General features: G+C 42.8%; 2 protein-coding genes across 3 annotated transcripts in view; one reads left to right on the top strand and one right to left on the bottom strand.

Annotated features, from left to right (window-relative positions):
- Nucleotides 1-18,565, bottom strand: part of CTTNBP2NL (CTTNBP2 N-terminal like) — a 42,826-nt gene extending 24,261 nt beyond the window's left edge. The window contains exons 1-3 of the mRNA XM_081111773.1: nucleotides 18,483-18,565; nucleotides 6,514-6,637; nucleotides 3,754-3,861 (exon numbers count right to left, since the gene is read on the bottom strand). Of these exons, the coding sequence (XP_080967899.1) occupies nucleotides 3,754-3,852 (99 nt within the window). The 5' untranslated portion in view covers nucleotides 3,853-3,861; nucleotides 6,514-6,637; nucleotides 18,483-18,565. The remainder of the gene's footprint in view (nucleotides 1-3,753; nucleotides 3,862-6,513; nucleotides 6,638-18,482) is intronic.
- The window catches only part of ST7L (suppression of tumorigenicity 7 like), a 144,646-nt gene extending 125,670 nt beyond the window's left edge, over nucleotides 1-18,976 (top strand). The window contains exons 17-18 of one of the 2 annotated variants that reach the window (XR_013997112.1): nucleotides 11,170-11,361; nucleotides 11,676-11,956. Coding sequence is in view for 1 of the 2 variants with exons in the window: in XM_081111772.1 (XP_080967898.1) it covers nucleotides 11,170-11,361; nucleotides 17,450-17,484 (227 nt within the window). In the remaining variant the exon portion in view is untranslated. Of the gene's footprint in view, nucleotides 1-11,169; nucleotides 11,362-11,675; nucleotides 11,957-17,449 lie in introns of those variants that run through there. The other variant, XM_081111772.1, reaches the window with a different exon arrangement.
- The last annotated feature ends 1,001 nt before the right edge of the window (nucleotides 18,977-19,977 follow it).

Here is a 19,977-nt window from a genome sequence, read left to right as displayed (position 1 = left end):
GGCGGCAAGTATGTTAAAGCATACATAGGAACAGGCTGTAAAACTTAGTAATTCACAACATTCACTTTGAAATATTATGGCAATCTTTTAAAGCAACATACCACAATGGCACAATCAGCCCCTCTGTTCAACAGACATTTATTGAGCATCTATGTACTAGCCACTATGCTGGGTGCTGAGGACACAGATTAGCAAAACAGACATATAAAGCTCCATAGGTTTGTATGGTTTCTAAGGCTGAAAAGCAAAGAGAAAATAAGGTCGTCCTTTGATTTTGTTTTTCCATTGAGCAGCGGTTCTCAACCTGTGGGTCGCGACCCCTTTGGCAGTCGAACGACCCTTTCACAGGGGTCGCCTAAGACCATCCTGCATATCAGATATTTATATTACGATTCATAACAGTAGCAACATTACAGTTATGAAGTAGCAACGAAAATAATTTTATGGTTGGGGGTCACCACAACATGAGGAACTGTATTTAAAGGGCCAGAAGGTTGAGAACCACTGCATTAGAGGCAGTCACCCCCAAACCCCTACCCCAGTTATGAGGGGGCTGAGGCCCACAAGTGTTCGTGTAGGTCAACTGTGATATTTATGGGCAACTGCTTCCTGGAGGCCCAGGATGAATAGCAGTAGGTCCTCCAGAGATTCTATTTAATGCCCTGCTACACTGTGCAGTTTCATAAACTCTGATTGCTATTTATACTATTGCTGCGCCTGGAAATGTTTTCTGAGTTCTAAAGGGGGTCACCATGAACAAAGTTCTTCCTGGCTCGGCCGAGGCAGTGAGGGACACTCTGCCAGTTCTAAGTGGATGACTCCTACGGTGAGGAGAATAGGGGGTCTCAGAGAACCAGGGGAAGGACATGGGAGAAACAACAGGCATTGGGAGTGAGGGTTAGGAACCAGCTCAAATTTCCCCCAGTCCTCCTTTTCCTTTCCTCCTCATTGATCAGATAAACATGGGGTAAGAAAGGGGAAGATGTCCTGGGTTTAAGCAGGTTAGGACTGCTGGTATTAGTGGGACGGGGTTAAGGGAAATAGAATATAGTGTTCAGGGAAAGGAAGAGAACCACCAACAGTGTCAAAGGAGAAGGTCTGTGAATGTGACAGAAATGAGTGAATAATAATACATGTAGTATATGTTGGCAGGGGCATCATTAAAAAATTGGGCATTGTTGAGGGCATCCAGAGACATCCAATCCAAAGATTAGCAACCACTGACTGTTTCTTGGATACGGAACATGATATGTGCTGACAGACTATAACTAAAGGGAAAAAAGAACCCCACACTGTTGGAGTATTTGCAATGCCATGGAAATTGTAGTGTTACATATCAATATTAGTTATTAATCATTTGTTTTATTTTTAATGTTTTTATTGATTTTTGAGAGAGGATGAGGGGAGAGAGCGAGAGAAACATCGATGGGCTACCTCCTGCATGTCCCCCACTGGGGATGGGAACCTGCAACTCGGGCATGTGCCCCAATCGGGAATTGAACCGTGACTTCTTATTGCAGACAAGGAAGCTTCGCTCCAGACAGATGGAATGACTGGACCGAGGTCACACATTTATGCTCTGGCATGACAGGCAGACTCAGGCAAGGAACTTTAACATATGTGACCGGGCATGTGCCAAAGGCATAAACATATGATTTTTATTTAGAAATCACAGGGAAGTCATGCAAGACTGAAGCAAGCAGGGAAGGAAAGTAAGGCAGACTCCATCCCCCACATCGCAGGGGAAGTGCCTGGTGCACTCTGGAGAAATGAAACCCTGACAGTGACTTATCACACATTGTAAAGCTCCAGGGAAGACACACGAGCAACAGTTTTCAGTGAAAGACTGCCCTGAAGCGTATTTAATTAAATAGAAATGTCAGTCTTTTTCAGTCGCCTTAAATAACATAAATTAATGTCACTCGAAACTTAACAGCATGTAGAAATAACAGGTTTAGATTTCATTTTTATCACAATTATAATTTCAGAGTGATACCAGAAAAGACTACCCAGATCGAGTAAAGGAACACATTTGCTGTTTCAGTGCAGGGAGGGAGGAAAGACAGCTCAGGAACAGAAAAGATGCAGCCTTTGGTATGAACCCTAATGAGTAGGAAATCACTGATTCTCTAAGTCCCCTAGAAAGGCAAAGAAAACATGATCTTTGTTGCTGTAAGGAAATCTTCAACAAAGGCGTTTCATTTGAACTCACATGATATATTAACAAAATATTTCATATAAAGAGCAAGGGTATTTTGAAAAAAATGTAGTAAAGCACTTCATAAACCTAATGAACTTTAGGATGTACATCAATATAACCTCTAACTATAATTTTTAACTATAAAAATCTTCCTAGATATTTAGACACTCAGTTACACTGGGCAGGGACTATGCTCTCTCTCTTCAGCACGCTCAAGTCTCCTCTTTGGCTGTTTCCACCTCCTTCTGGAGTGTCACTGTCCTACTACTCACACAGACACCCTAAGATCTGGTCTCCCCGTCCCCAAATATCTCAAGACAGACTGGGGCCTGCCCTGTGTGGCTCAGTGGGTCAGCGTTGATTCCTAGTCAGAGCACATGCCCGGATTGCAGGCTTGGTCCCCACTGAGGGGTGCACAGGAGGCGCATGATCATCATCAATGATATTTCTCTCTCTCTCTCTCTCTTCTTCTCCCTTCCTCTCTGAAATCAATAAAAAAATATATATTTTAAAAAGACAGATTGGAAAACATCCTTACTAAGGTGTAAAAATTTATGACACTTAAAAGGAGTTATTTCCCACCCCTTCTATTTTTTTAAAAAATTAGACTATAGCCCTAGCGGGTTTTGGTCAGTGGATAGAGCATCAGCCTGCGGACTGAAGGGTCCCAGGTTCAATTCTGGTCAAGGGCACATGCCAGGTTGCAGGCTTGATCCCCAGTGGGGGGCATACAGGAGGCAGCTGATCAATGATGCTCTCGCATCACTGATGTTTCTATCTCTCTCTCCTCCCTGCTCTCTGAAATCAGTAAAAATAAAAAGAATTAAAAATATTAGACTATATATTTTAGAGCAGTTTTAGATTTACAACAAAACTGGGTAGAAAGTACAGTTAACACCTCTTCCCCTTTTCATTTTAATGGATATCAAATACTGAAACAAAACTAGGAATTTTTAATCTGGGGTCTAGAGAATCCATGGATGGTCTTCATGGGTCCTTGATCTCATAGATATTATATTCTGAATTGTGGTATATGGGTGTATATACATTTTTTTTGGGGGGGTGCATATACTTTTTTAAAAAAATACCTCACCCAAGTCCAAGGGTATGTTTTTAAAATTGATTTTAGAAAGTGAGGAAAGAGAGAGAGAGAGAGAGTGAGAGAGAGAGAGAGAGAGAGAGAGAGAGAGAGAGAGAGAGAGAGAAACCACCCGGCCACAGCTGTATATACATTTTTTTTAAGGAAGCAGGTCTCAGCAGGTTATCAAGGGGATGGCATTCAAACACAGCTAAGACAACTGAGCTAAAGAATGAAGTTCAAGGTCCAGACATCAGGTAGAGAGATTAAAGGACCTATTTTGGGGACAGAAAGGCTTCACTGGTGTCCCTAAAACAACACCACACAGGTGGCTGCCACTCCAAGTGTCAGTAAGTATACCCAGGCCTCTGACTTCAACAGGGCTATAGAAATACCCTGCTTAAGTAAATTACAACCAATGAAACAACTTTCAAAAAACATATGATGACATCTCCTTTTTCCCTTATTAACATACCTTTAAAGCTTCTATAACAAGGTCCCTGGCTTCAAGCTCTCCTTCAAGAATACTGAACAGTGTTAGGAGTTCAGGCTTGCTGAGTTTTTCCAGATTCATCCTGAAGGCCTAAAACAGAGACACAATCAGACAATCCCTGAAGACAGAGTTAACTTGATATGATCAAAGAAAAGTAAATTGAGACAGACAAGAAGTATAACTATTATAGTATAAAAAGCTTTGAGAAAATAAAATTCACTTTATTGATTTCATCACTACTCACAAAAATACATTTTATCATTTTTCCTCTAAGCATATTTGCAAGCATCCTAGAAGGTCTCAGAATGAGTTAGTCACTAATTTTGTTCACTAGAAATTCAGGTAAAATTGTGTTACAATTAATAGTATTTCACCAAAAATTGTTATACCATAAAAAGATTTCCCATCTTTAGATAACCAGATTCAAAACCCACATATGAAACATGCTGGCATCCCTCTGAAATTGGCTGAAATGAAATTTGAGCAAAGATAATGTTCGCTGGGGGTATGGGAGAGATTTTTCTTTTAAATTATCTATTTTCAGAGAGAATAGCACAATATTTATATTTCATATAGCAAAATAAGACTTAAATGCAACCAATATGCAAAAGTAATTTTAAATGGCTTCTTAAAAATATACATTTTATTGATTTTTTTACAGAGAGGAAGGGAGAGAGATAGAAAGTTAGAAACATCGATGAGAGCGAAACATCGATCAGCTGCCTCCTGCACATCTCCCACCGGGGATGTGCCCTCAACCCAGGCACATGCCCTTGACTGGAATCAAACCTGGGACCCCTTAGTCCGCAGGCCAACACTCCATCCACTGAGCCAAACCGGTTTCGGCAAAAAAGTATATATATTGTTTTAAACATCTTCATTGGCCAGACTACTGAATGTATTTCACTTAAGTTCACATTTCTACAAGGAATTGTATCTTTTGAAATATGTTAAATGGGAAATCTTTTGGCACAAATTCTCACAAACCACACATAGAAATTAGATGGTTGTTTTAGGGTCTTTTGACCAGCATTTATGGTAAAATACACTTTATAACTTCCAAAGTAGAGCAAATACTACTTTCCTATAGTTTTCTGTAGAGTGAATCATGGCATGACTGGTTCACACACCCTCCAGTAATTCCCAGCTCTTAAGAGAACATTAAACTTTAGGAGGCACACACAAGACTCATTGATTCCCTCCAGAGCTATGCCTTCAGGTGAAGGAAAACATGGAGAAAACTCTTACTTCACTGTGTTGTTAGACTATGTTTTGGGACATGCTGTGCAAATCTTTTCGCCACATGGTAAAATATGTTCAATGTAGCTTCACCTTTAAAGGACTAACTTTCTAATGAGGGAGTTTTAGCTACTAGTAAGTAATTCTCACATCAGTGTTAGAGAGAGATCTCAAAGCAGTTATTTTTTTAAAGACTAGTTTACTGATTTTGAGAGAAATAGGAAGAAGGGAGAGGGAGAAAGAGAAACATGGATGTGAGAGCATAACATCAATGGGCTGCCTCCTGCACACCCCCTATTGAGAATCAAGCCCTCAACCCAGGCATATTCCCTGACCAGGAATCAATCCGGGAACCTTTCAGTACATGGGATGGTGTCCAGCCAATTGAGCCACACCGGCCAGGGCTCACAGCAGTTATTTTAAAAATAAGAACTAAAAAACAGCAATAAACCTAATAAAGCTAAACTTAATATAGATGGAATGTTGGAAAGAACACGTGGCTTTGCAATCAGATAGATGCCAAGCCTGCATCTTCCTGGTTGTGTAACTTTGGGCAAGTTTTCAGATGATCACCTTTCTTATCTGTGAAAGGGGGATGATGATATCTAACTCATAGCGTTACTGTGGAGATTGTGTTAATAAAAGTAGAATGCAATGCCAAGTTCCTGATACAAACCGAAGAACGGTTTAATTATTAATAACTACTATCCTCTCTCATTTTCCAAAGCAATTCAGAGAACAGTATTACCACAGTTAGGGGCAGCCAAGACCAATGACCTCAGAAATACCTTCTTCGGCCCTTTGTAAAAAGGCGCCAGCATCCCGAGTGAAGAATGGCGAGGACGAAGCTGCCAGCTGAGTCACCTGGCTTGTTATCTCTACGTGTGTAAATCACTCCTGCACACAAACATTAATATCTGGAACATCTTGCTGATGTGTACCGACCCATTTAGCTTAGTGTCTGCATGAAGTGGATACAATGCAAATATGACACAGAAGGAAAAAAAGGGCCACAGCTGTATAATAATTCAAATGCCCACAGATCTGTTTTTGTATAGTCCAATAACCTTTCTTTTTTCTTAAAATATATTTTTTATTGATTTCAGAGAGGAAGGAAGAGAGAGTAAGAGAGAGAGAGAGAGAGACATCAATGATGAGAGAGAATCATTGATTGGCTGCCTCCTGCATGCCCCCCACTGGGGATCGAGCCCACAACCTGGGCATGTGCCCTTGACTGGAATCCAACCCGGACCCTTCAGTCCGTAGGCCAACGCTCTATCCACTGAGCCAAACCAGCTAGGGCATAACCTTTCTTTATAAATATTAAAAGTTAGCAGTTCTTTGCTTTTCTATTCATTTGAACATAATCTCAATACACAAGATATTGCAATACATTTTTGCACAACATATAAACGGAAGCTAGTAAAACTGCCTTATGTTTTCGATGGCAGGGATATTGCTGAGGATGGGGGTGGGGGTGGGGTAGGATGGGGTGATACTGACCTGATAATTGGCAGTCACACTTCAGTCCTCAAGTAGAAACTCGGAAAGTTTTCTTCAGTTAAAATTTGGGAAAATTGACAAATATATTTAAAATGCCGTCAACATGGTGAAAAAGTGTCCAATGCTGCAAGAGAATAAGAAATTTATTGCCTATGTGACCACACTATAAACAATGTCTAAATCTCATGAATGTCAACTGTGTCATTAGGATGATGAGGCCTGACAGCTGTAGGTTGATTCGAACAAAGAGGAAAATAGCCACTTCTTCAAGTTGAAGCCGAGTAATACAGCAGGGGTCCGACTTCCCTTACACAATTATAATTAGGGAAGGGAGGGCTTTCAGAACCTTTTCTACTTTAAGGTGTCCATTGCCATGTCAAGGACTAACTTATGCATGTCTCTAGAAGAGAGTGACTTTCTTTCCCTGAATGGACAAAAGCTTGAGGCACCATGACTTAGGCACAATGGACAAAGAAAAATAAATATAACCGAATTTTTCAAATTGCCAAATCCTTGAGAGGAGAATTCTCATCCCCTCACCTCCTGCCAGTCAAAAAACAAATAAACCAACCTGTCACCATCTGGACTTTGTAAGGCTGATCACTCATCCCAAGCTTCTACTTTTCCCCATGTATTTTCAAATATTAAATGTCAAATTATATACAAAATGTGTTTTACTGTCTAATTCTAACAGTGAATTAGACCCAGCAGACTTAAAAAAACGACAGGTTTAAAATTTTACTTGATAAAACATAATTTCGGTCTTGTACTTTTAGGCACCACGCCTGAAAGCCTATTTGAGTTGCCAAAACGTAACAGTCAAATAGGGACAATGTTGAAAGAGGAATAACGCAGCAATAAATGCTTGTGTCTTTAACCAAGAATCAGCCGTTAACCTAATTATGGATCTCTCCATTTAGGAGAGAAGTGTGTTTGTTGTGCAGTCAGTAACAAGAATATGCCATCATACAGGCAAACCACTAAATAAGCCCCATCCCAAATTTCTGCCCAATATATAAATTATGTGGCCCTGGATTTTCAGAAAAAGGCCATTTCTAACTCCGCAGTCATTATCAGAAATACGAGCCAGATTTTTGGCATGCTGTGTTGCAGTGTACAGACTCATTCTGTACTCGTTTTTCTAAATGAGCTGTTACTTGTCACTGTCATCATCCATTAAGCAACTTTGAAAGACAAGATCATTTCAACCAGATGCTCACTCAGTTCATTCCTTCCATTAGAATCCAAGACCAAACTTTCTCTTTCCTTCGAGTTTAGCCACAGATATTTCTGTCTAAGGAATGCTCCAGTCGATAAATATGAAATAAAGACCACTTGTGGACAAGTTGTCTGGATACATTATTATACACTGGGACACAGCTAGCTGTAGCTATATTAAGCTTCATAGTTTTCCCAATTAAAAATATATGTAAATATATAATAAAAAAGATAAAGTTATATCTATTTTAATTCTCTGGAAAATTAGCCTATTTATGGGCTAAGTATGAATCAATATGTGATTTCAAACATTTGGTCTATTCACATGCTGCTTACTTCCCACCAAGTCAGGGCCAACAACCGAGAGCAGGTCTCTTCTATACCAACGTTCATGTGCCCACAGTCACAGAGTAAGGGTATGGAGAAAGCCCCCCAAAGCCCTCGGAACCTTGCCATGGAAGCATGCTGTGGCTTGGGCTCTGTTCACTTGGTTCTGACCCTGTCCCCTTTCTGGATGACACCAAGGCTCCACTCATTCTGGTTCTGGTTGTGCCTTTTTCTTGAGGAAGTCCCAGCTTTTGCTCTGGAACTCTGAATTAATTGGATGGGACAGCAGGCTTTGTTGCCTTTTTACCACATAGAGATTGGGTGGCAGAAAAGGAAACACCCTAAACAGCTTCTATAGCTATGCAAGCAGTGGGCTGGGCAGGGCAGGGTGGAGTACAAGTAAGATGTTTGTCTATCTGGTATCTGGGTGTGTGTATGTTTTCACGTGGAACTACTAAAGGCTTTATTTATTTCTAAGTGGAGGGTAACATGAGACATGAAAGAGGAAAAATAATATTTTTCAATAAATCTTAGAAATACCTTAAGAAAAAAAAATAGAATCAACTTGGCTAGTATAAAAACAAATCAGTTGTTTTACCCAGATCACTCATGCAAAACTGGATAAAAATCACTTCTTTATTAATATGCTGAGACATCAAATTTAAGAAACTTATACTTGAGCTACAACTGACTGATATTCAAGCCATTCAATAAGTTTTTAGTATCAGTGATAAGATACTAAAAGTAAAGACTCTTTCATACACATAGACACAAAACCAAAATGTCGGAGGCCATTTAATTCTTAAAATTCAAAGAGCCAACACTAACATACAAAACAGGTGTTTCTGACAGCTTTCCACTGGATACTGTGCTTCCTTAGAAATCCAGGATATAAGAATTAAAAATTTTTCTTTTTATTGATTTGAGAGAGGAAGAGGGAGAGAGGAAGGGAGGGAGCGAGGGAGAGAAAGAAACATTGATCTGCTACCTCCTGCACGCACCCCAACCAGGATCAAACCTACAACCTGAGCGTGTGCTCTCACCAGGAATTAACTGGCAACTTTCAGTGCACAGGATGATGTTCCATCAACTGAGCCACACTGGCCAGGGCTATATGAAATTTTAAAAAATAAAACCTGTCACATTTATAAATACTGAATCTAAAAATGGACAAAAATGCACCGCGATTTTAAAGAATGAATCCAAAACAGCATACCATCTGGGGATAGAAGGTGTTGACATGCTCTCTTGACGATCTCAAAAGATGTAAGGTTCCCCACCCTCTGGCTTTCCAGTTTTTCTGAAGGGTTATTTATGTATTTGCGGGTAAAAGAATGACAACATTCCAAACTGTACCTCTCATTCCACTTTTGGCATTTTAGGGTGAGCCCAGGGACAAAAATGTGTCAAAGTACTATCAAAAATTAATTCTCTGATCAAGAAAGCAGGTCTTCTGTACATTTACTAAAGGGGCTGTTTTTGCTATTATTATTTACAAAGGTTCTAAAACCACTGTAAAAAAGCGAATCGCATTTTACTGAATTTTACAATACTAAGCAATGCAAGCTTTTACTACAAGTGTCAAATTAATCTTCTTTCAGTCGAAAGTAAAATATATTACTGGACTATTTGGGTCTTTATGTGTCTACATGTTATAACATACGTTATGGGCTGAACTGTGTCCTTCCTCCCCCAAATTCCTATGTTACAGTCCTAATCCCCAGGACCTCAGAATGTGACTGCATGGGGAGACAGGGTCTTAAAAGAGTTGGTTAGGTTAAAATGAGGTCATTAGGGTGGGCCTAATAGGACTGGTGTCTTTATGAGAAAATTTGGATACAAACATGAGACAAGGAAAGAACATGTGAAGACAGAAAGAACACATCTATCCACAAGCCAAAGAGAGAAACCTCGGAAGCAACCAATCGTGCTGACAGGTTGCTTCTGGACTTCTAGTCTCAGGTGTGAGATCATTAATTTCTGTTGTTTACGCCACCCCGTCTGTGGTACTTGGCTGTGGCAGCCCTAGAAAACTAATAATACAGCATGCTAATCATTTACAACTTTTAAAGACGACTAGAGCAACTCGATCCCACCCTTCCTCCTACCGTGAGAGTACCATAGCAGATTTTTCAGAATGCCTTACTGTCTTCTCAGTCTGCTTTTTGCACCCACACTACAGATAGCGTTAAGCAGGCCTCCAGAAACCAGTTCTGTGATGAGGCTAATACTCTGTAAGGTTAACATTGAAAATACTCTCAGTAGTCTGTTCAAATACACAGTACTGTACTCTCAAAGCAGATTCTAGGATACCAGCTTTTCTGGATTTATACTTAGCATAGGAATTACTAATGATATAATTGAGCTTATCAACATTAATCACCACCACCTCAAGAGTTTTATAGCACAGTTTTCTAAGAATTTAAGCAGTAATAGTAATAATGAAAAATATAAACAGTTATTGAGCTAATAAACGTTAACGTATTCTAGGCAGTGTTCTAAGTATTTGACATGTATCAACTCAATCCTCACACCCACCTTAGGAGAGAGATGCTGTAACTCACCAAGGAATTCCTCTTCATTACCCCCATTTTACAGATGGGAAACCTAAGGCATGAAGGATAACTAACTTGCTTAGCGTTTCACATCTGGTAAAGGATGGAAACGGGATTGGAACCTCGGTAATTTGATTCCAGAGGCTTCCTTACTAACCCCTGCTACTTGGCAACCACTGTTCACATCTGATCTGCTCATTTTATCAGCCTTCAGGAAGGGCGTGGAGGAAAAACCTGGGCCCACATGCGATTCACAAAGCTGGAAGGGTCTCAGAAAGAACTGAATTCAGCCCTGTCTATTCACAGGTGAAAACCAGGGCCAGAGTTAAATTACTTTCCTGGAGATTACAGTTAAATAGTAAAACTAGGTTAACATTCATGTCTTTTTAAGAGGTAGTCTAACCCACTTCCTGGGACGCCGTGATGGAGATCAGGGTTTTGACTGTTTGGCTGTTTTAAGACTCGCACGTCTCTGGTGCAGCTCTGTGTGGGTGTGACGTCTCTCTCTCCTGCTGTGTGTGCATCTGCTTCTTTCACTGTCCTATGTTGCCAACAGGATTTATATGTACATTGAAGAAAAGGAGGAAGTGGCCTCATGCCCATAAACAAACATTCAAGCATCTTTCCCCCAAAATGAGGACATTTAGCACGAAGGCTATTAAAAACAGGTCTGTCTACCTGGATATCTGTTTACACCCTTTCAACTATTCTCACCTGAGACAAGACCAAACCAGAAGAACTACATTAGGTAAGCTACTGGAATGTATGTTAATGAAAGTGAATAGTAATTTTTATGTTAATACATTTTTTCATTAAAATAAAAAAGATATGTCTTTTAACATCAGAAAATTACCAGAAATATGAACCATTTCAAGTATACTTGTCAGTTGGCTTCATTTAGTTTAAATAAAATTACAATGTGATTTCATTGAAATATATCAGTCTATGTCATCTATTTGTCCATCATTCCCCTAAAGTTTTGCTTTTCTGATATAATGCCATGATGATTTGTAAAGCACCACAAGGAGAGAACAATAACATGTAGATTAATTTTATTTCCAGTAAAATGATTCATGGGCCACAATTAAAGAGACAGCCTGGAATATAAAAAACCCTTCAAAAGTTATTGCAGGATGACGTTATTGACTCCAGAGTATATGGCATGGAGGGCCAACCACGGATAATCAAGGTATCTGTGTTATGGCTGTGCCCTAGCCCAGGGGTGGGCAAACTTTCTGACTCGAGGGCCACAATGGGTTCTTAAACTGGACTGGAGGGCCGGAACAAAAGCATGGATGGAGTGTTTGTGTGAACTAATATAAATTCAAAGTAAACATCATTACATAAAAGGGTACGGTCTTTTTTTTTTTTTAGTTTTATTCATTTCAAACGGGCCGTAGTTTGCCCACGGCTGCCCTAACCTGACTCTCCCTGAACTGCCAAAAAACTTCACAAAAGCCTCTAACAGAAATATAACTGATGATGCTGTTTTGCTTTTTAAATTTTGTCTTCTAAACCAGGTCACTGATTTTAAAAAAAGGTTAACAATTTGGTATCAGTTGAAAATTACCCACAACAGACCTAGCGATTGTTTTTGCTCCAAGGTTCTTTGGGGACAATAATTCTCCTGGGAGGCAGTGTCGTGGTGGAAAGTGCATGGTCTTTGGTGTCGGTTTGCATCCCTGCTCAGCCACTTCGTGGTTCCTTGATCCACTTCACCTCTGAGCTCTAAGGTCTTCGTCTATAAAATGGGGATAACAATTCATACTCTAACAGGATACTACATGGTTTACATGAGTTAGTGACTGGTTAGTCTTCTCATTTCTCATCCCTGGAGAGCATAAACTGGGCTTCATCTCCAAAGATAACGAGGTTTTCCTTTTTCCAATGCGTCCTCATTTACTGTCATTCATGTGTCGAATTTAGAAATAAAAAGAAATGGACTCCTTCTGATTTAACAGCTACAGGAAAGAGAAGGCCTGGCCGGTTCCTGGGAAGGAGGCTTGGGAACACGCACGACACTGCTCCGCTGGCAGAATCTGCACACACTGAGAAAGACTGGCTTTCTGTGACTTTGGCAGATAGGTGCAAAGCACGCCTTTGCTTCACTGAATTTTTATGGCTTTTAATCGTCACAATTTTAACTTATAATGGCCGAGAAATGGGTTTTCTAAAAATATCACCGCTATTTTTTTACATTATGTCAAATGCTTAGGTCCATATCTATATTCACATACATAATAGGTATGTATCTATATTCATAACCCAGGAGCAGTTGTCACATTCTATTCTATCAACTCATCTGTTTACATATCTGCCTTCTGTCTCACGTGACACACACTGTCGCATTCAACTTGATTACACTTAGCACCGAGCAGCCTCTGGTTCGAGGGGGTACTCAAAAAATGTGAGCTGGAAAGGAATGTACGGGAAGGTACCTTGGATGACAGCCATCGAAATTGGACTTTATCTTTTAGGAAATGAGATGCGACTCAACATGTTTAACCAGGTGACTATCATAACGAAAGCAGTTTTAGGAACGTTAAAGCTTGCAGCCCACAGCGGATTGAAGGCAAACTGGAAGCAGAAGGGGCAGTTGGGAGAAAACTTTCCCAGGAGAGATCTGAGACAAAAATGAGAGCATTAAGACGGTGGCAGGAAGGACTGATGCAAGAGACTTTATAAAGAATTTACAGGAACTGGATCCTGGCTCCATTTAAGGAGGCAAGAGGGGAAATGATCCCAGGTCAGCTGAGGTTTGAAGGCTGGGTGACTAAATGATGATGCCATTAGCAAGAACAGGGATGTTAGAAAAGGAACTGGTTTTAGCGGGGAAATGATGACTGTGGTGTGAGACATGCTGAATGAGAAGTAGGCAGACCCCAGGAGGAATGTGTTAAGAGTCAGTGTGGTGAAGGGTAAGGTTTAGAAATGGAGAAGTCTTTAGGGGTAGAACCTTTTCAGAAAATGTCTGTGCTTTCCACTTAAGAACAGAAGGGACAGGAAGAAGCCAATGTCCAAACAGACCAGATCATTTTTGTGCCCTCAGATATTAAACCAGTTAAGAACCAGACTGGTTCTGTTCTCACTCCTCTAGGACCTGCTGCCACAGAAAGGACTAAGCAGACACCAGGAAGGCCCCCTTCCCACCACTAAACCATTAGTGCTTCTCCTTTCCCTACAACTTAACTTGTCAGTTACTGTCTTTCCTCTCTCCTTTATAGCTTACTAGTGACATGGTGCAAGGAAATTAATTAGAAGGTGGCTAGTGGGGCGGGTCTGGGCAAGACGGGCGAACACGCCCTGGAGCCAACCTCCTTTGGTCCCTCCCCGGCTGGCTGCACCTGGGGTGGTGCCGTGGCTGGAAGGGTGTCTGCAGAGTGAGCAGGGGTCCCACCAGCAGGTGGGTGTCCCTCAGCCTGGCCTGAGGGCATTGGGCAGAAACAGGCTTTTTGAGATCCCCCGAGGGGTCCCAGAGTGCAATAGGGCACTCTGTAAAACTGCTGTCACACAGGGTGTGGAATGCAAATGCAAGCATGCAGTAATCAGATTCGGGCTGACAGTGCCCCAGCAGCAACATAACCCACGGCCAAAGGTGGAATCACGTGGCTCCACGAGGAATCGGGCTCCCTCCTCTCTGGTTTCTGGGTGCATCACCCGGGAACTGCTGCAGACAAGTCACTGCAGCTCGGCAGCTCCTGTGTTGAGCGCCTGCCCCCTTGGTGGTCAGTGCACATCATAGCTACCAGTCAGACGGACACTTAGCATATTAGTCTTTTATATATATAGATCAGCAGTCACCAATCTTTCGGACTTCACAGACCACCAGTGGTCCGTGCACCACCGGTTGGCGACCGCTAATATAGATAGTTCTTATATCTTCTTTTTTTAAAAAAAATACATATTTTATTGATTTTTTACAGAGAAGAAGGGAGAGGGACAGAGAGCCAGAAACATCGATGAGATCGATCAGCTGCCTCCTGCACGCCCCCCAGTGGGGATGTGCCAGCAACCAAGGTACATGCCTTTGACCGGAATCGAACCTGGGACCCCCGAGTCTGCAGGCCGATGCTCTATCCACTGAGCCAAACCGGTTCGGCGATAGTTCTTACATCTTGTTGAGAAGAAAATTCATCCCCATTTCTTCCCCTGTCCCCTCTTCTCCTCCTCCTGGCTCTCATCTCCTAAGGAGAGCAGGCCCAGAGACACCTGGCCAAACCTTCCCCAGCTGCTTTCCACAAAGGCTCAGTCTAAGCCAGGGGTGGGCAAACTTTTTGACTGGAGGGCCACAATGGGTTCTTAAACTGGACGGAGGGCCGGAACAAAAGCATGGATGGAGTGTTTGTGTGAACTAATATAAATTCAAAGTAAACATCATTACATAAAAGGGTACGGCCTTTTTTTTTCAATAGTTTTATTCATTTCAAACGGCTGTAGTTTGCTCATGGCTGGTCTAAGCAGATGCTCTCAGGTTCAGGGTCAGGAGTCTTTTTTGTCGTAAATCCCCTCATCCTGTGCTCTGTCTTTCTGGTTTCTATTGAAATCCATAACAATTAGGATTATAGTCTTTAAACTCAGTAACGATAGTAACAATTAAGGATTTCGTTCTTAGTGGTTCCAGAAGCCAGAGAGGATTCCTTTAGCAGCAAAGGACACATTTATATTGGAAGCTTTGGCTTTGTACCTGAAATGCAGTTGGGAAACACTTGGCAGGGAGGAACCATCTACCGCATTCTTGACATCCATGCCTCCTTGCTGTCCTGGTTTCCTCCCCCACCTCCACTCCTATCTCCTCCATGTGGTTTCTTCTCACACTTTCTGGTTGTTCTAATGATTGCTTCTTACTTTGGGGGCCCCGGGGGAGTTGTCTTCAAAAGGCAAAAATCACTTTTAATCAAAATTACCATTGAAAAGCCCTTAGATCTCACAGAAGCTGTTGGCCGCAAACATTCAGGAAAAGAAAAAAAATGGTCTTTAGAAATAGGCTAACAAGCCATTGCTAGGGTCACCCAACAGACTGGACCAATTTCCAATGGAAAGAAATCTCTGCTTCTTATCTCATGCCACCAACACCATTCAATGGCAACCCTTAGGAACACCTTTCTGTTCCACTCAGACAAGGCAAGAATTCCAGTCCTGTTCTGCTAGTTCCCTGGTAGCTCTGCAAACAGTCTGCCAAAATACAAACCCGCTGAGGACTGAGCGCGTTAGGCACCATGATCTGTCTGATGACTCCATTCAGGGACCCCGATATTGTTTGTGTCCCTGTTCCCTTACTTAGTGCCAGTTCGGAAAAGCATAAGATCAACCAAAAATCCATTAAAAAAAATCCCAAAGTAGGTCAGTAAGTTGTAGAAACCAAATACTCAGAAACCATTCTTAAATATAAGTCAGCCATCAGTTCCTAGTGTGTTCCCCTACATTCCCTTCATTCCTTTGGGGTCAGATTCTTAGGGAAATCAAATCCTAAAAGGACTAGCACTGAGGACATTAATATTTCTGGTTCGGATTTCATCACAGCAAAATTATATCTAACCAGCAGCTAGTTTCTAATAGGAAATTCAGTATTTGAGAGTTAAGATACTGGAGTTTCATAAGACATCAGATAAGGAAAATAAAGTTCAATCAAGACAAAAAGTGGATTGTTTATACTAACAAGATGTGCCATATCTTATCAGTACATGACCTTTCTAGACTACCCTAAGCTGATAGCTTCAAACTAAGTTTCACACTCATTAAGTCAAACTATATACCAGGCACTGTGAGAGATACAAAGACCACACACACACACTACTACCTGCTCCAAGAATTTATAAATTAATGAGACAGATTAGACATACAATGCTTTTCTTCATCTACTATGACCAAATAAGTGTTGAAAATTTCCAAGACCCAAACCTGTATCAAACTGGTCTTGCATGATTTGCTTTTTCCTCTCTGCTCATTAAGGCCCTGGCAATCACCATTACTTTGGCTTCCTGAGTCTCTTACCTTAGTTTATTTTCTGTTCTCTGCTCATGTAATAAGATCTATCTTTTGGGGATTTCCTGTTCTGCCTTTAGTTTTCCTGCTGCTATTGCTGGGGGCCCTCCTAGCGCAGCACACTTTGTGTTTGCCGGAGAGACAGACCCTCCGCAGTTTCTCCTTTGTGCCTTTTTATTGGCGATCTGGAAACAATCACGGAGAGTGGCTCTGAAAACTTGGAACCTAACTATTCAAAAGTAATTACCTTCAGGAAGTCTACTTTTAGAAAGTTTAATCAGGAAGGTAAAAGACAGCCTTTCTAATCACCCTCTGCGATTCCAGCTCCTTGCATCTCACTGCTGTTAGCTTTAGCTCTAGGTAGCAGTAGTAAGATGGACTGGGGGCTGAAAGCAGAAGAAACAACCTAAAAATATGGCAGATTTTAATATATGGAAGTGCTAGCAATGGATGATTACTGGGGATTCAATGGCGTTCACATTAGGCCAAAATCTTCAATATTTTGCACCTGCTGAAATGAAGGTCATCTTGACAAAGCCTTTATGAGCACACTATAGAGACACTGTGTGGGGGTTACACACGCAGGACAATAGCTGGAGTTAACTATGTTTTCCTGTGTCCCCATTTCTGAGACTTAAAACGTGCTCTTACTTTTCATCCCCTAAATTTGGGTAGGTGATACTGGATTTGTAAAAACAATCAATAACATCATTTATCAGTTTTTCACCTGGAGGGAAAACCCCCGTGAAAGAGGGGCTATAGGAGTAACCAAAGGCCACGGGACCAGATTAATCATAAACCTAGACGACTGAACCTGAATTTCTTCAAACACTTCCTGCCTTTTGTTTCAACAGAACCATACCTTCAAGGTGAACTGCAGTCTCCCTGAGCGGCACACCAGCCCGCCCTAGACCGGGGGAGATACTCTTCCCTAACCTAGCGCGCTTGATGCCTTATCAACACGGCTGCCTCGGAAAGCACGCTCCTATTCACTGACAGTCAGACAATACACGCCGGCTCCTCCCCAGCGAGGCCAACTCTGCAGCGATCCAGCCCACCCGTCTCACTGAAACATCCAGGGTGGTTTCCCCCAAGTTTTCAGGGAAGAAATAGGCTGGAAAGCAAAAATGAAACGCAACTCAAACCTAAAAAGCCCTTAGAAGTTGGGTTCTCCCTCAAGAAAGAGGGAAGGTACAAAGGGGATGTGGGGGTGGAGAGTTACTATTTCTCCTTCCTCCAGAGTCTAAAAAAGTCCCGCAGCGGGTGAGCTCTGGACCCCCCGGGAGAACAGCGGGTCCGGGGGGCTTCGGGAGGGAGGCTGGGGGTCAGCGCGTGGGGGATGGGAGGAACCGAGGGGAAGGCCGCTTCCTCCATGGAGCTGGCTGCTGGGTCGGGTCTGTGATTTTTGCTTCGACCCATCCCTCTTTTTTTGGGAAACACTGATTTTTCCCTCCCCCCTTATGGATGAAACCAGCTCTGGTGCCACTTTAGCGAGCAGGGGCAGGTGTAGGGAAGGCTGTCTGGCCTCCCGGGGGGACAAAATGGGAGTGGGGGCGGCAGCCTAGAGAATGGGAACCTGTGCGCCCGCCCCCCAGGGTTGAGGCGCTGGTCGAAGGGGGCCTTTAAATGAGGGGTGTCTGGAGGGGAGCCTCTTCTGCGGAGCTGGGATTGACGGGGACAATGAATAGTTGCGAGGACCCTCGAAGGATGAGGAGCCGCCTCCTCGGGGAATACCGGGAGGTGGACAGACGGCCCCGCCCCCTCCGGGGATGGGCGCGAGTGGCAGTTGGGACGCTGGCGGGAGGATCCCGGAGGTCCGACCCTTGCTTTTCTCTCGGGAACACGGCCCCCCGACCTCCGCCAAGCCCCAGCCCTAGCAGCTCCTACCTTTTCTTTCCCGGCGCTTCGGGTCCACTCCCAGCCGCCGCCGCCTCTGCCACCCGCTCGCATCCACAGCCCACTGAGGCCCCGCCCCTCAGCCGCCAGGCGGGAACTGGCATTCACCTGGGCCAATCACCACCTCGCCTCTCCAGCCCCTGCACCAATCCGCGCCCTCTGGAGGCGGGGCTTCTCCAATGTCATTGAGGCTCCTCCTGGGGCCCCAAGATCCCTTTTGTTTGGGAAGAGACGAACTGGGATTGAGGTCGCGTCACTTCCGGCAGGAAGCGTTGCCCTGCTCCTGCCCGAGCTCCGGGCTGGCTCTCTCCTCTCCCGCCCGGCGCCTGCAACTTTCCACCTTCGGTACGGTTTCCTGGGCAGGACCCGGGCGAGTGCTTCGTGCTTTACCCTCCTGGTCCTGGAAGCTCAGGAATGGCGGGTGCCCTGATTGGCCCATTAACGTTGGAAGTGTGCTTTGGTGTCTGCTTCAGAATTAGTTGTTGAAAATCTGGTAACGTGTCTTTCGTGCTCTCTTTTTTTTTTTTCTTGGACGAGCTTGTGGGTGTGGTGCTAGAAGCAAGGGCGCAAAGATAAAAAAACCCAAAAAACCCGACACCTTCCCCCTTTATCTTTTCACATTACATTTGAGAGATAATATTAGCCCTGGAGCCCCTGGCGTGAGGACGCTGGTGGTACCCAGGAGAGCATAAACCCAGCCCAGCTTGCCTTCCAGGTAGAAGTCGAATGAATAATTACAGATTTGTGTGTCAAGGTTTTTCACGCTATGGTTGCCAAGTGCGGGGACTCTTTGTGTGTCCCTGGCTCCCTTATACGATGGGCAATGGCGTTTACAGTGAAGCTGGAACAAAGGACAATACAGAGGATGCAAAGAATGTCTGTGCCTTCTTGTGAACACAGAAATGAAGATCTTGCTGGTGGCAGCAAGTCCTACCAGGACCAAAAAGCTCAGAGAGGGGAGAGGAAACATCCCTACGTGAGGTCAAGGTTTCTGGATTCCTTTTACAGTTCACAGATTCATTCAACGAGTTAAATGATTAACCACGTTATTTTAAAATGCATCCCATTAGATACTTATAATACTATTGAATATAATGCATAAATAATGTACTAATCTTAATACATTATTCCTAATCTTAATTACTAAGCAGGACAGTATTAGAGCCTAGTGCTCACCTAGGCAGACAGTCCTCTAGGCAGATGAAGCCCTGCCATTATGCAATTTACAATCTGGAGGGGTGTGGTCAGTCTGTTCAATCATGGGGAAGTTGGGAGGAAGTAAACCAGTTTTTATGTTATCACTGTGCCAGGCACTTGTATATAATGTCATCTTATTTAATCTTCACTACTATATAACATATTTCCTAACTTGTAAGATAGACATCTTTGTGCCCATTTTACAGATGAGAAGTTGGAGATTTAGAGAAAACAAGTAAAGTCATAGTGTTGTAATGTACCCCGCGAATCACAGAAGGACGCCTCAAGA

The sequence above is a fragment of the Myotis nattereri genome (assembly GCF_964212035.1).
Source record: "Myotis nattereri genome assembly, chromosome: 18".
Taxonomy (NCBI): domain Eukaryota; kingdom Metazoa; phylum Chordata; class Mammalia; order Chiroptera; family Vespertilionidae; genus Myotis; species Myotis nattereri.
Note: the sequence above shows the minus strand (reverse complement) of the source record. Positions and strands in the feature narration are given on the sequence as shown.